The sequence below is a fragment of the Theropithecus gelada genome, chromosome 1 (genome assembly GCF_003255815.1).
Source record: "Theropithecus gelada isolate Dixy chromosome 1, Tgel_1.0, whole genome shotgun sequence".
Taxonomy (NCBI): domain Eukaryota; kingdom Metazoa; phylum Chordata; class Mammalia; order Primates; family Cercopithecidae; genus Theropithecus; species Theropithecus gelada.
Genome location: NC_037668.1, coordinates 162823680 through 162838811, shown reverse-complemented (window position 1 = coordinate 162838811; position 15132 = coordinate 162823680). Strand labels below are relative to the sequence as shown.

The following is a 15132-nucleotide window of genomic DNA, read 5'->3' as shown; positions in this document are numbered from 1 at the left end:
AGATAGGAAAAGCCACATTTTATAGGCTGTGGTTTAATTAGCAGGCGCAATCCATCTGCCAAAGTTGGCAGGTATCTTTAAGGAAAATAACTTCCTCATGTGGTTGCTCCTCCCTTTTGCTCTGGAAGCATCAGGATTGTTGCAGTTTTGCAGGCCTTCTGCATAGCTGTTTATATATCACATGCCATAATTCAAATCAAATGGAAAAAAGGACTAGTGTGACTGAAACCCTAAAATTCAAGTGGGTGCTAAGTGAATTCAAGATGTCTCTTCTTTGTTCCTTTGGTTTTCAAGTAACTCCAAGCATGAGAGGGAATAATGAATACAGCGAATCAGGAAAATATTTTACTGAAGAGAATCTCCAAAGTGTAAAGTGGCTACCTCTTACCTGTGTCTAACAGAGAAATAGCGGAACTAGTTGGCAAACACACAAGATGAACAGGTTGAAGAGACAGGAGCTACGGCTGATCCCTACATCTTTCCCTCCCAAATATCTGCTAAAGGCAATGCTGGTTAGCCACAAACTCTCGGCACTTGACACCAATGATTTTTAATATTTTCTTAAAAAAATACAAAGGAAATTAACTCTGTAGGTCAATACAATTCAAGGAAAGAGGGGAAAATGGAATTTCAGAGCAAAGATTGTTTAGGTTATCACATTCCCACACTCCCAATACCCATAAAACAAGAATTTCACTCCATGACACGGAGGAACATTGAATGATAGCTCAGAAATGCTGCTAGCTGAGGTACTGAAACTAACAAAAGGATTTTGGTTGTCCTTGATTATTCTGTCCTATGATGAATAAAATCTACACTAAAGGACAGGTAAAGAAAACTTATACCACAAAAAAAGACCAAATGTACCAAACACAGCAGTACAAACCACTCCTTGGCAGAAGTGTGCTTCTAAAAGAATGGGGCAGCAATCAGGTAGCTGAACTACTAGGCTACTGTCACTCCCAGCCCATCCCCAAATAAATAGTGTGGAAGTGTAATAGTGTAGTAGTATTTGATTCAACAAAGAAAGGCTTTCACCCCCATTCAAGGCAAACATTGCCATGGCTAGATAAGCCCTGGCAGGTAATAAGACGACTGTAAAATCACAGGTACTTCTAGTTTATCCCCAGTTATAGTGAACTCCCACATTGATGTCATCTTCTCTCATCCCAACATTTGTTCACTCTTTTATGCTGTCTCCAGTGCGAAAGACCTTGGGGAAATAAAAAGATCCTTCAAATAATATACCCTTCTCAGTCTTCCAGGTTATGTCATACTTCAGTGCTGTTCTAGGTTCACTCACATTCCATCACATTGAGTTTAATTCACTTATTCTAACTTCAATTCTGATATACAAACCCTGACCTCCAAAAGAAGTGTCAGATGAGTCTCTCTCTCCCTTGCCCCCAAAGTTTTGTGGGGCTCTCCCTTTGGTTTCCCTCTACAATGGAACTGTGTTGCCCCTAGCTACCTGTAGATGAGAAAATGTAGTTGTTCCTGGAAAAAAAGACTTGGATTTTACCAAGCTTACTTAAATTGGTATCTTTCCAATCATCTAGGCTGGATATTACCCACATCTAGTAGGCTATACTCACCTTGCAACATATGAGGCACAACATACATATAGTACACCAAGCACGTGGTAAGTTAGAAATGACAGGAAAATGCTCCCCAAAGCAGTGGGAGAGGCAATGTGGTCTCTCACATCCATTCAATGTGCATTCTTTTCTCTGGAGTATCTGTTACCCACCCTTCTCAGGAGCAAGACCCAGGACAAGGGGGAGTATGTGTCAAATAAGTACAATCATCACTGCACTGGTGCCTGTAATCAACCTGTGCACATAGTGAGAAACAGACATTCTGGAAAGGATTCTTGATTCTCCCACTAACTGTCCACTGGACTGGAATAGCTCTGGATGGTGCTCCAACAATGGTCACTTCTCACGGAGAACACACACACCAGCATCACAGCGCTGGGTTCCCATGGATGTCACGACTTCCCAGCTGTCGATGATAGGGTCATAACATTCAATGCTACTTAGCAGGGAATTACCATCATATCTGAGTGGGAAAGAAGCAAAAGAAAGAAATGAGTCAGCTGCATGCAGTGGCACGTGCCTGTAATCCCAACTACGCAGGAGGCTGAGGTAAGAGGATTGCTTAAGTCCAGGAGGGAATTTGAGAACAGCCTAGGCAACATGGTGAGACCCCGTCTCAATAAAATTTAAAGAAAGAAAGAAATTCGCCTTCTATTCCTTTCCACACAAGTCCTTCATTAAGGCTGCCACTGGAGGCCAGGCATGGTGACTCTCGCCTGTAATCCTAGCACTTTAGGAGGCTGAGGTGGGAGGACTGCTTAAGCCCAGGAGTTGGAGACCAGTCTAGGCAACATAAAAAACTAGTCTGGCACAGTGGCATGTACCTGTGGTCCCAGCTACTCTACTCAGACTCCAGCCTGGGTGACAGAGCAAGACTCTGTCTCTAAAAACTAAAAAAAATCTAATAAAAAATATCAAGTTGCCACTGGAGATATTTACCCCTACCCAAGTCTTGTCTCCATCCAAAAATGAGGATCAGATCACATAGACTCTTGCTCTGGCTACATATTGAGTCTGGATTCGTTTCTAAATCCTCACCCTGCAATTGCATAGAGTCTCCCCCGAAGCACTGTGGCCCCTACATAGCATCGTGGAGTGGTCATACTGGTGACAGTTGTCCAGGAATCAGTGCGAATGTTGTATGCTTCAACGGAAGAAAGGTGGGCTGTACCATCAAATCCCCCCACCACATAAATATGGTCATTCAGCAGGGCTACTCCTGCACCTGCGGAAAATGAAGGCATTAGCAAACGAATGGTACTAAGCCTAGAATCTGAATTATAGAAATAAACTATCGTCACTAATGACTAGCTGAGTTCTAGAGTAGATGAGAGATATGGACTGGGTCCATACAGGCCTAGAATAATCTAGTCCAGCACAAGTTATTCCACCTATAAACCCTTTGGCTTGGACTTGAAATGATAAAAGATAAGTAACAATTGTTCTCCTTACTTTCATTAACTCAGAGCCCAACCCTTCTAATTAGGAGAAAGGGAGGAAGAGAAAAAAAGGCAGCAATAAAGGTTGATGGAGGGAAAGGAGTTGTGATTATGCTTCTGAAGCAATTTTTACCCAGAATAAGTAAACCAGAACGGCACAGTGTTTTCTCCTTTTCTACATCCCAGCCTGCTCCACTTCAAAAAGTTCTCGGTGAAGGTAAGTAGCTACTCTTTTGTCCTTATGCATTAGAGACTTTATTTAACATTTATTTAACATGTACTACACAGACAAAATTGTACTAGATATTCTAAAAAGTAGGGAGAGAACAAAGACATGAAGGCTTTTGCTTCCAAATGTATAATCTAGTTGTTAAGTATCAACTGTCTTTATCCTCACTAATATTTAGAGAAAACAGAGACAAGGAGGAGAGCAGAATCTCATTTTTACATTAATCTACAGTTTGCCCCATGCACCACCATTATATATGCAAATGTCTGACAGTACCATCTATTGTCCCTTCCCTCAGATCTAGTCTTACCAGAACGCTTGGTGGCCATTGGTGTAACATTAGTCCAATGTCCTGTATGAGGGTCATATTTCTCAACGGAATTTAAGATATTCAAGCCGTCATATCCTCCTGAAGACAGAGATCATTCCAGAAAGAGTGGTAAATCCTCATGCCCATTTCTGGTCGGTCTTTCTCTGAGTGCTTCAACTATTTTAGTTTCAATTTTCCCCCAAGAGTTCCAGTAACTCTAAGAGAAATCTGACAGTACCCTACTTTCTGCTTATAAGAAAAAGATAATCCCAATTAATGGAAAATATATTAACACACACCAGGGTTTTAGTTGAAGGGAAGTCTATGAACTTCATCCTAGTAAAAAGGAATCCTTACTCACAGTCCACTACCCATTGAGTTCTCTCCCATTCCTGCATCCCAGACTCGATACCTAGGCAGTAGATCACTCCGCTGGCCACTACGAGTCCGGCACCTTCCCGAGCTGTCTGCATATCTCCCAGCATGCTCCACTGGTCAATGTTTGGATCATACCGCTCCATACTGGTGTGACGCCTGCTTCCATCAAAGCCCCCAGAGACATAGATCATATCTGCTCAGAATAAACAAATTACAGACTATTAGAGAATGACAGATTTCTAAGAACTCTTTCCTCTACAAATTTTCCAAGGATTCTTTAAAAGTCTGGGAGCAAAAACAAAGTATTTTTTAATGAGATAAGTCAATTAAGTTTTATAGACAAGGAAGACATCCAAAAAGAATGGGGTAAAATAAAATCCTTAAAAGCATTCAGGCCGGGCGCGGTGGCTCAAGCCTGTAATCCCAGCACTTTGGGAGGCCGAGACGGGCGGATCACGAGGTCAGGAGATCGAGACCATCCTGGCTAACACGGTGAAACCCTGTCTCTACTAAAAAATACAAAAAACTAGCCGGGCGAGGTGGCGGGCGCCTGTAGTCCCAGCTACTCGGGAGGCTGAGGCAGGAGAATGGCGGGAACCCGGGAGGCGGAGCTTGCAGTGAGCTGAGACCCGGCCACAGCACTCCAGCCTGGGTGACAGAGCAAGACTCCGTCTCAAAAAAAAAAAAAAAAAAAAGCATTCAAAGACCACCTGGGAGTTTGCAAAAATACAACTAGTGCCAGTTCCCCACCTAGCACGTTGGAACTTGATTTGCCAACTTTGTAGTCAGTACTGAAACATCCATGAATATCGAACAGCTTCCATTACTCTGATATTTCTGAAAGCAAAAAGGAATATTTGTCAGCTGGGCACAGTGGCTTACACCTGTAATCCCAGCACCTTGGGAGGCCGAGGCGGGTGAATCACTTGAGCTCAGGAGTAAGACATCAGCCTGGGCAACATGGCGAAACCCTGTCTCTACTAAACATACAAAAAAATAGCTGGGCATGGTGGTGCATGCCTATAGTCCCAGCTACTCAGGAAGCTGAGGTGGGAGGATCGCTTGAGCTTGGGGAGGTTGAGGCTGCAGTGAGCCGTGATCGCACCACTGCACTCCAGCCTGGGCAACAAAGAGAGACCCTATCTCAAATAATAGTAACATTTGACCTTAATTTTGTCTCCATATTTCATGCTCCTGCCAGACAACAGGAGAGGTTAAAAACCCTGGTCCAGCCACAGTAAGATGGAAATAATTGCCCTGCACATCCAGCCTACCTCCCAGGGTGGTGGCTCCAGCAAGACCTCGTCGGACATTCATAGGGGCCACAGAATACCAGACCCCATCCTCATCTGCTGTGTAGTCTAGACATTCCACTGAACTAAGGCGGGAACGGCCATCATAGCCACCAATGACGTAGATCCGGTCATGTAGGGACACTGAGGCCACATAACGTCTCTTACGAGTGATGCTCTATGGATTTGGAGAGAAGAGGTACAGAGCATTTCAGTTAGGCAAGTTTTAGGCCTTACCTTTTGCTATCTTCCCTGTTGCATCTGCACACCTCTATGCTTCTTCACCTGTTATCATGAACCCTCCCTGAGTGGTTCATCCTCAAGTGGCTCCCAAATAGCTATCTACTGAACGAAATGCTTGTGGTGCTCTTAAAGATACAAGCTTTCTGCACATCTGCCTCTTTCCAAGGCTTCCAAAAGATTTAACAGCCTTCTGTTATCCAGTATCTGACTCCTTTCTTTTCCATAAGGCACTGGGCTAAGAGACTGATATCCTTCCATAAAGTGGAAAAGTATTCCCACACTGCTAATCAAAGGGCCAGGATTTATTACAAGAACCTTAAAAGGTAGGAGGGTTGGATTTCCATGTTTTTTTAGAAAGTACTATTGTTCATTCAGCACTGAAAGAGACATGCTGAGGAAGACAGATACAAACTTTTTTTTTTTTTCCCTGAGTTGGGATCTCACTGTCACCCAGGCTGGAGTGCAGTGGCACAATCACAGCTCACTGCAACCTCGAACTCCTGGGCTCAAGCAATCCTCTGCCACAGCCTACCAAGTAGCTAAGGACTACAGGCATGCACCACCATGCCTGGCTAATTTTTTTGTTTACTTTTTTGTAGAGACAGAGTCTCACCATATTGCCAAGGCTGGTCTTGAACTCCTGGCCTCAAGGGATCCTCCCATCTCAACCTCCCAAAGGGCTGGGATTACAGGTGTGAGCTACCACGCCCAGCCCAAACTTCTGAGCTCAACTGAACACTAGGTTCAATTACACACAATTTAACATTCAGTTCAGTTTAACACAGCATGACCAATGAAATGTGCTGGGAATTATACAGACAGCTTGGAAAGGCACCTAACTAGTGGTGGCCATCTGAGTTTACCTTGACACAGGGCCACTGACATTACTAAGGCATAATCTTCTAATCTAAACAGTCAAAAACTGTTTAGTGAGTACCTACTATGTGCACAAGACTGCTGTAAGAAACATGATCCTGTTATTAGGCTTTTCTACTCTTAAGGCTGGATTAGCTACGATCTGGAGCCAGAGACTGAGGACATTTAAGCTCCCTCCCAACGAATGGTTTCACCATTATTTACTGGCAAAAAGCTCCACTCCTGAGTCTTGGGGTCGTATTTCTCTACCACGTCAATGGGAGACTGCTGGCTTCCGAAGCCCCCAACCACCAAAAGCACTTCATTGGCTCCTGAAGACAAAGGCAGAAAAAAGATGGGTTATTTCAGCATCCCTGGATGGGTAACTAGTCACAGGGAAGTGTCAACAGAAACAGTTCTAGGATGTCTTGTTTTATGTGGCTGAGGGATGCAATCTGAAATGGGAGATAATCATAAGGCTGTCGAATGGGGAGTTATTTCTCCTCGAGGCTGTAGCTCTCAAGTCTCTGAAACTTAAATTTCTGGACAACATTAAAACTCTAGAAAGCAAACTTCAACATGACACTGCACCATTTTTTTTTTTTTTTGGAGACAGAGTTTCGCTCTTGTTGCCCAAGCTGGAGTGCAATGGCACAATCTCGGCTCACCACAACCTCCACCTCCTGGGCTCAAGTGATTCTCCTGCCTCAGCCTCCCAAGTAGCTGGGATTACAGGCATATGCCACCATGCCTGGCTAATTTTGTATTTTTAGCAGAGATGGGGTTTCTCCATGTTGGTCAGGCTGGTCCTGAACTCCCGACCTCAGGTGATCTGCCAGCCTCAACCTCCCAAAGTGCTGGGATTATAGGCATGAGCCACCATGCCTGGCAACACTGCACCATTTCAACCTATTGAGATGACTGGCTGACATAATACTTGAGGTCTTAAGTGCAGGTGAGAGGCTAAAGGCACTCTCTGCACTTCTCAGACTGAAAAAACCCAAATTGGGAGGGTTTTTTTGTTGTAATAGGGAAAGAACTCTCCTAAGCTTGTCACAAAAAAAAAGCTGCATGTTGAAACTTAGGATCCAAGTGATGGATTTAAAGTCTCTTTTTCTGAATTGAGAAAGGGTCTCGCTATATTGCCCAGGCTGATCTCAAACTCCTAGCCTAAAGTGATTCTCCTGCCTCAGCCTCCCAAAGTGCTGGGATTACAGGAATGAGCCACTGTGCCTGGCCTAAAATCTCTTTTTCATGAACATTTCCTTCTCCAATGTAGTCAACTATATGATCACATTCCCTGCCAATTCATCAAAACCACAAGGCAACAAAAGACTAGAGTTTTAAAGGAAAAGTCTTTTTCTCTATTTTCCCAAAGAAGCTATTCTGACAGCCTTTATATCTTCCCCTTCTCCTAAGGCCTTACTCTGATAAAATACTTCCTACCTTGGCTCTTGGAGACAGGGTCTTGCTATATTGCCCAGGCTGGTCTCAAACTCCTGGCCTCAAGCGATATTTCTGCCTTGGCCTACCAAGTAGCTGGGGTTACAGGTATGAGCCACAGCACCTGGCTTGGCTTTTTCCAAAGAGCAAAGTCTCTTTGAGAAAATCCCCTGTGCATGTGCTCCATTAGAACTCATGGAGAGAACAGTTAGCTGGAGCTTTGGAAAATTCAATCACTAGGAAGCATCTAGGAGACCAAAGTGATCTTACAAGTAACCTGGACTTGAAAGAGCAAATGTAGTACCTTGAAGCTGACAGGAAACACAGATAAACCCCTAATGAAGTAATGGATTTGACAATTATCATCAATTGCTGGGCTAGAATCATTATTTCAAAAGCTAACATATTACTATGAGACATTGTGTGCTTCCTAATGGTGATGAATAGGAAGGACCACACTACCATCTAATGAGTCTTTTTTCTAAAAAATTGAGGCTGACTCTTAACAAGCCTCTAGTCCAACCACTAGTTTACAGGCAATACATAGGAGAAGAACATGTTAAATGACACTATAAAGATGCCAACAGCAGAGTCCAGAATGTGGGAAATTCTACAGGTCGAATAGCTTGTTTTCTTCAAGAAATAAATTGATTAGGAAAAACCAAAACAGGATGGAAACATTTTCTATTAAAAAGAGACTGAAAAGAGACATGAAATCACTAGCAATGTGTGGACTTTGTCTGGCTCCTGATTTGAACAACGTAAGTACTCAAAAACAAACAACAAAAAATTATGGAAAAAAAGTTACACAAACACGTACTTATGACAATAAGGAACTGTGTGATTTTAAACAGTGATAATGGCATTCTAGATGTGTCAAAAATTTTATCCTTTTTAGAGACACACGTGGAAGTATGACACATAGTGATGGAATTATATCCAGTCTGGAATTTGCTTCAAAATAGCCTGGGCACAGTGGCTCACGCCTGTAATCCCAACACTTTGGGAGGCCAAGGCTGCCAGATCACTTGAGGTAAGGAGTTCGAGACCAGCCTAGCCAACAAGGCAAAACCCCGTCTCTACTAAAAATACAAAAATTATCTGAGTGTGGTGGTGCACACCTGAAATCTCAACTACTCGGGTGGCTCAGGTACAAGAATGCTTGAACTCGGGAAGTGGAGCTTGTAGTGAGCTGAGATGGCGCCACTACACTCCAGCCTGGGCCACAAGGCGAAACTCCATCTCAAAAAAAAAAAAAGCTATGTGTTGATAATGGTTAAAATTGAGTGATGGGTATGGGGGATCATTGTATTACTATTTTTATGTTTGAGATTTTTCTTAATAAAACATATACACCCACACATAAACCGTGGAGTTTTTCTAAGAGGACACTTGTCTTATGTACTTGCCAAATAAAGTGGACCCTCTCCAAAGTGAGCCAGCAAGTAGGTCTCAGGAGTCAGCTCCTTCGAAAATGAAAGCATGGCCAGGCGCGGTGGCTCACGCCTATAGTCTCAGCACTTTGGGAGGCTGAAGCAGGTAGATCATCTGAGGTCAGGAGTTCAAGACCAGCCTGGCTAACATGGCGAAACCCCGTCTCTACTAAAAATACAAAAATTAGCCGGGTGCGGTGTGCGCACCTATAGTCTTAGCTGCTTGGGAGGCTGACGCAGGAGAATCACTTGAACCCAGGAGGCAGAGGTTGCAGTAAGCTGAGATCGCGCCACTGCACTCCAGACTAGGCAATAGAGCAAGACTCCATCTCAAAAAAAAAAAAAAAAAAAAAAAAAAAATTCAAAGCCTATGAATGAAGGGTTCTTTAGTGATTGAACTCACTTATGTCTGCCTAAGAGTACTTCAAATTGGGAGAAGCCAGGACCACAAGTTATTTGTTTTTTCTTTGGGAACACTATTCCCCTACATATTCCTTTTTCTTACTCCACCTCTTCTCTTTCTGACTTGAATAGACAAGGTAAGTGTGATCCTTTTATCCAGACACATTTCCCATGTAGATGAATATGATGCCAGCAGATGATATATGTATGAATAAAAATTCCCACACCAACCAAGAGGTATTTCCTGTGCTATGCAAATTTTAAAGTTTTCTCCTGATTTTTCAGCTCTCATTTCTGTTGCTTTATATGACTCCCTGCCCCACCCCGCCAACCAAAAAAAAAAAAAAATATATATATATATGTGTATATATGAAGAGGTCAGATACAGTGGCTCATGACTATAATCCTAGCACTTTGGGAGGCCAACGTGGGCAGATTTCTTGTGCCCAGGGGTTCAAGGACACTTTGGGTAACATGGTAAGACTCCCATATCTAAAAAAAATAGCCAGGTGTGGTGGCAAATGCCTGTAGTTCCGCTCCTCCTGAGGCTGACATGGGAGGATCACTTAAGCCCAGGAGGTTAAGGCTGCAGTGAGCAAGGTTGTTCCACTGCACTTTAGCCTGGGGAACAGAGTGAGAACTTGTCTCAAAAAATAAAGTAACATAAAATAAAGAAGGCTGGGAGCAGTGGCTCATGCCTGCAATCACAGCATTTTGGGAGGCCGAGGCGGATGGATCACTTGAGGTCAGGAGTTCGAGGCCAGCCTGGCCAACATGGTGAAACCCTGTCTCTACGAAAAATATAAAAATTAGCCAGGTGTGGTGGCACACACCTGTAGTCCCAGCTACTCGGGAGGGTGAGGCACAAGAATCACTTGAACCTGGGAGATGCAGGTTGCAGTGAGCAGAGATTGCACCACTGTACCCCAGCCTGGGTAACACAGCAAGACTCTGTCTAAAAAAACTAAATACAAATACAATACAAAAATTAGCCAGGTGTGGTGGTGTGTGTTTGTAGTCCCAGCTACTCTGGAGGCTGAGGAAGGAGAATCGCTTGAACCTAGGAGGTGGAGGTTGCAGTGAGCTGAGATCACGCCACTGCACTCCAGCCTGGGTGACAAAGCAAGAATGTCTCAAAAATAAAATAAAATAAAGAAAAAACCCCTCTCTTTCTTGATATTTCATTCAGGTACCTTTTGAAGGGTGGGAGAAAATAAGTAGAAAGGAAATAGATTATAATAAAAACCCAGAGAACGGACAGTACTTCTTGTTGGCTGAAATTTTCCCAATAAACATTCTGGTAACTATATGTCTACGGTGGAACTTGGTAAGAGGTGTTGGTGTGATTTGCAAAGGAGTTTGTTTTGTTTTGTTTAAAAGACAGGGACTTCCTCTGTCACCTAGGCTGGAGTGTAGTGGCACAATCTCAGCTCACCACAGCATCGACCTTCCAGGCTCAAGCAATCCTCCTACCTCAGCCTCCCGAGTAGCTGGGAGCACAGTGTGTGCCACCAAACCCAGCTATTTTTTTTTTTTTTGAGACGGAGTCTCGCTCTGTCGCCCAGGCTGGAGTGCAGTGGCCGGATCTCAGCTCACTGCAAGCTCCACCTCCTGGGTTTACGCCATTCTCCTGCCTCAGCCTCCCGAGTAGCTGGGACTACAGGCGCCCACCACCTCGCCCAGCTAAGTTTTTGTATTTTTTAGTAGAGACGGGGTTTCACCGTGTCAGCCAGGATGGTCTTGATCTCCTGACCTCGTGATCTGCCCGTCTCGGCCTCCCAAAGTGCTGGGATTACAGGCTTGAGCCACCGCGCCCGGCCTTTTTTTTTTTTTAAATTTTTTACAGAGAGGAGGTCTCACTATGTTGCTCAGGCTGCTCTCTTAACTCCTGAAGCTCAAGCCATGCTCCTGCTTTGGCCTCCCAAAGTGCTGGGATTACAGACATAGGTTTTATGGCTCTAAATGGCTGGGATCCTTCGATCACTGATTCTCACACTTCTTTGCTGTGAAGGACTCTCTTATTTTCCCCTGACAGATCCTGTGTTTTGACAGACTGTCTACCAAAGTGAGTTTAAGTAATTAACTTCCCCAGCAACTGCCAACAGAGCTTCTGATAACTATGAGAGCAACAGTGTTTCACACTGAATGGATACAATGTTAGCTAAATCTGAAGTCTTTATTTTGCCTGTTCAGCTTTTTCCAGCACAAAAATGATTTTCTTTTAGAATATTTAAAAATAACTCAAGGACTAGTATAATCACCATCCCCACTCACATATTACCCCTCCCTGTTAAAAAGACTTGAAAAGGTTTTTCCTTGTGATTATAAAACATATAATATACATTTTTACTGCTAAAAAACTTGGAAAATACAGACAAGTATTATGAAAAAAATTACCCACAGTTCCACAATACAAAGACACACCAAAATATAACATAATTTCCTTCCAGCCTTGTTTCTACACATTTATAAAACACAAATGGGGGCCTGGCGCAGTGGCTCGCACCTGTAATCCCAGCACTTTGGGAGGCTGAGGCAGGTGGATCACGAAGCCAGGAGTTTAAGACCAGCCTGACCAACGTGGTGAAACCCCATCTCTGGTGAAAATACAAAAATTAGCCGGACGTGGTGGCACATGCCTGTAATCCCAGCTACTCGGGAGGTTGAGGCAGGAGAATCGCTTGAACTCGGGAAGCAGAGATTGCAGTGAGCCAAGATTGCACCATTGCACTCCAGCCTGGGTGACAGAACAAGACTCCATCAAAAAACAAAAACAAAAACAAAAACAATCCAAAAATAAACAAAAAACCCCACAAATGTGACCATATTATATTATATGCTGATATTTTTCATTTTGCAAATATATGAATAAGTCTTTTAGTACATGGTTATAATATTCTTAGGTATTTCGGGGTTCATAATTTTGGGTTATAAACAATCACATAAATAACCCTGTGATAAATATCCTGAACGTGAAACTTTTCCTAGTTGTTTTCTTAAAGAAATGGGAAGAATGCTGAGTAATGAACATGAATTAGAAAAAAAGTTTTTGAGCCAGGCATGGTGGCTTACACCTGTAACCCTAGCACTTTGGGAGGCCAAAGCAGGCGGATTGCACAAGCCCAGGAGATCAAGACTAGCCTGAGCAGCATGGTAAAACCTGTCTCTACTAAAAATAAAAAAAATTAGCCAGGTCTGGTGGTGCACACCTGTAGTCCCAAGTCCCAGCTACCTGGGAGGCTGAGGTGGGAGGATCACTTGAGCCCAGGAAGTGGATGCTGCAGTGAGCCAAGATCATGCCACTGCACTATAGCGACAGAGTGAGACCTTGTATCAAAACAAACAAACAAAATAGACGACCATGCTGGCACACGCCTGTAGTCCTAGCTACTGAGGAGGCTGAGGTGGGAGGATTGCTTGAGCCCAGGAAGTGGAGTCTCAGTGAGCCAAGATCATGCCACTGCACTCTAGCCTAGGAGGCAGAGTGAGACCCTGTCTCAAAAAAAAAAAGAAAAAAAAAATTTTTATATATAAGGTGTCTTTTTGAAATTGTTACCAATTATACTCCCACCAACACTATAAAGGTGCCAATTCATTCTATTTTCTGAGGCACTGGATAGATTTTAAATCTCTGACACTCTGGTAGGCAAAAAATTGTATGTTTAATTCTTTATTACTAAGACCCTATTATTAATTAGGTTGCACTCCCTCCCTTATATCTAGTAGCCAGCTTTACTTGCCCTTCTGCAAACTGTACACTCAAATCTATATTGTTTCTCTCACGCATTCTTGTTTATTTTCTTTTTAGATACAAGGTCTTGCTCTGTTGCCCAGGCTGGAGTGCACTGGTGCAATCATGGCTCACTGCAGCCTCAGCCTTGACCTCCTGGCTCAAGCATCCTCCCAGCCTCCCACTTCAGCTTCCCTAGTAGCTGGGACCACTAATTTTTTTCTTTTCTTTTCTTTTTTTTTTTTTTTTGAGACAGAGTCTTACTCTGTGGCCCAGGATGGAGTGCAGTGGTGTGATCTCGGCTCACTGCAACCTCTGCCTCCTGGGCTAAAATGATTCTCCTGCCTCAACCTCCCCAGTAGCTAGGATTACAGGCGTGTGTTACCATGCCCGGCTAATTTTTATATTTTTAGTAGAGACAGAGTTTCACCCAGTTGGCCAGGCTGGTCTTGAATTCCTGGGCTCCATCGCCCACCTCAGCCTCTCAAAGTGCTGGGATTACAGGTATGAGCCACTGCTCTTGGCCCTGTCTCATGCATTCTTATGAGCTCTTTACACACAAATGGTTTTAACCCTTTAACGCTTTACTTATTTATCTATCTATTTATGAGATAAGAGTTTTGCTCTTGTTGCCCAGGCTGGGGTGCAATGGCGCGATCTTGGTTCACTGCAATCTCCACCTCCCGGGTTCAAGCGATTCTCCTGAGTAGCTGGGATTACAGGCATGTGCCACTACGCCCAGCTAATTCTGTAGTTTTAGTAGAGACGGGATTTCTCCATTTGGTAAAGCTGGTCTCGAACTCCTGACCTCTAGTGATCTGCCTGCCTCAGCCTCCCAAAGTGCTGGGATTACACAGGCGTGAGCCACTCCACCGGCCAACCCTTTAACCCTTTAAAGGGTTGTTCCAAACCTATGTTCCTAATTTGTCATAATTTTGTATTTTTTTTTATTCAAATATGTTTTTATTCTTTGTCATTTCTTCCACTATTTTGTGCCTAGAAAATCTTTCTCCTCCAGAAGAACTCCTAGGGTTTTAATGTTTTAACCCTAAGTTGGAGACCAATACTTAAACAATCTGACTCGTGTAAAAAAAAAGTTAATGAAAGAGTCAACCAGAAAGAAGCCTGTTTGTTCTCTGCCAATGATGGAGTACTTGTTAAGTGAGATTTTTATCTTTTTAATGAGAAAACCTTGTCTAGGACATCTGACAAGAACAGTGTGAAAAAGCACATTTCTAAAACTGAAGAACCTGGCAGTGGCATGGTCATTATTTTTAGGAGGGGAAGGGGAGTGTGTGTATGCTGTGATACGTTTTAGAGGAATAGGTGCTGTGATACGCTGTTAGAGGAACAGGGCAGATGCAGGACTGCTAAATAACAGGGTTCAGAGACTCACATTTCCATTTGCATTGATCTTTAGTTCAAAAAAGGAGACAGCCACAAATTAGAAAAGCAATTTCCATTATATCTTCTTTGAGACAGTAATGGGTAAGGTTAATAACTAAAAATCCCTTATTTGGCAGACTATTTTAACTTGGCTGTCAATTTAATTTCCTTCTGCTGTATGCAGAAGAGTCATTATCCTGGTAGCTGGTTTAGCAGCCAATATGATAGAGATGGGTACAGGACATGATGGTAAGAACAATCTACTTTCTAAGGCAATAACAAAGCGATACTAAGCATCTAATTGGAAACTGCTTCAGCATTTCCCTTCTAGAACTTCTGAAAAATAACCTCAAGACTATGAAGATAGTAGATTCACAGTCTAATCCTTTAACGT

General features: G+C 43.2%; 1 protein-coding gene across 3 annotated transcripts in view; it reads right to left on the bottom strand.

Moving 5' to 3' along the window:
- Window positions 1–510: 510 nt before the first annotated feature.
- The window catches only part of KLHL12 (kelch like family member 12), a 38964-nt gene continuing 24342 nt past the window's right edge, over window positions 511–15132 (bottom strand). The window contains exons 7-12 of one of the 3 annotated variants that reach the window (XM_025405466.1): window positions 6570–6676; window positions 5229–5424; window positions 3989–4147; window positions 3577–3675; window positions 2637–2823; window positions 511–2061 (exon numbers count right to left, since the gene is read on the bottom strand). In XM_025405466.1, coding sequence (XP_025261251.1) covers window positions 1935–2061; window positions 2637–2823; window positions 3577–3675; window positions 3989–4147; window positions 5229–5424; window positions 6570–6676 — 875 coding nt within the window. In that variant the 3' untranslated portion in view covers window positions 511–1934. The remainder of the gene's footprint in view (window positions 2062–2636; window positions 2824–3576; window positions 3676–3988; window positions 4148–5228; window positions 5425–6569; window positions 6677–15132) is intronic. The other 2 variants (XM_025405474.1, XM_025405479.1) reach the window with 2 other exon arrangements.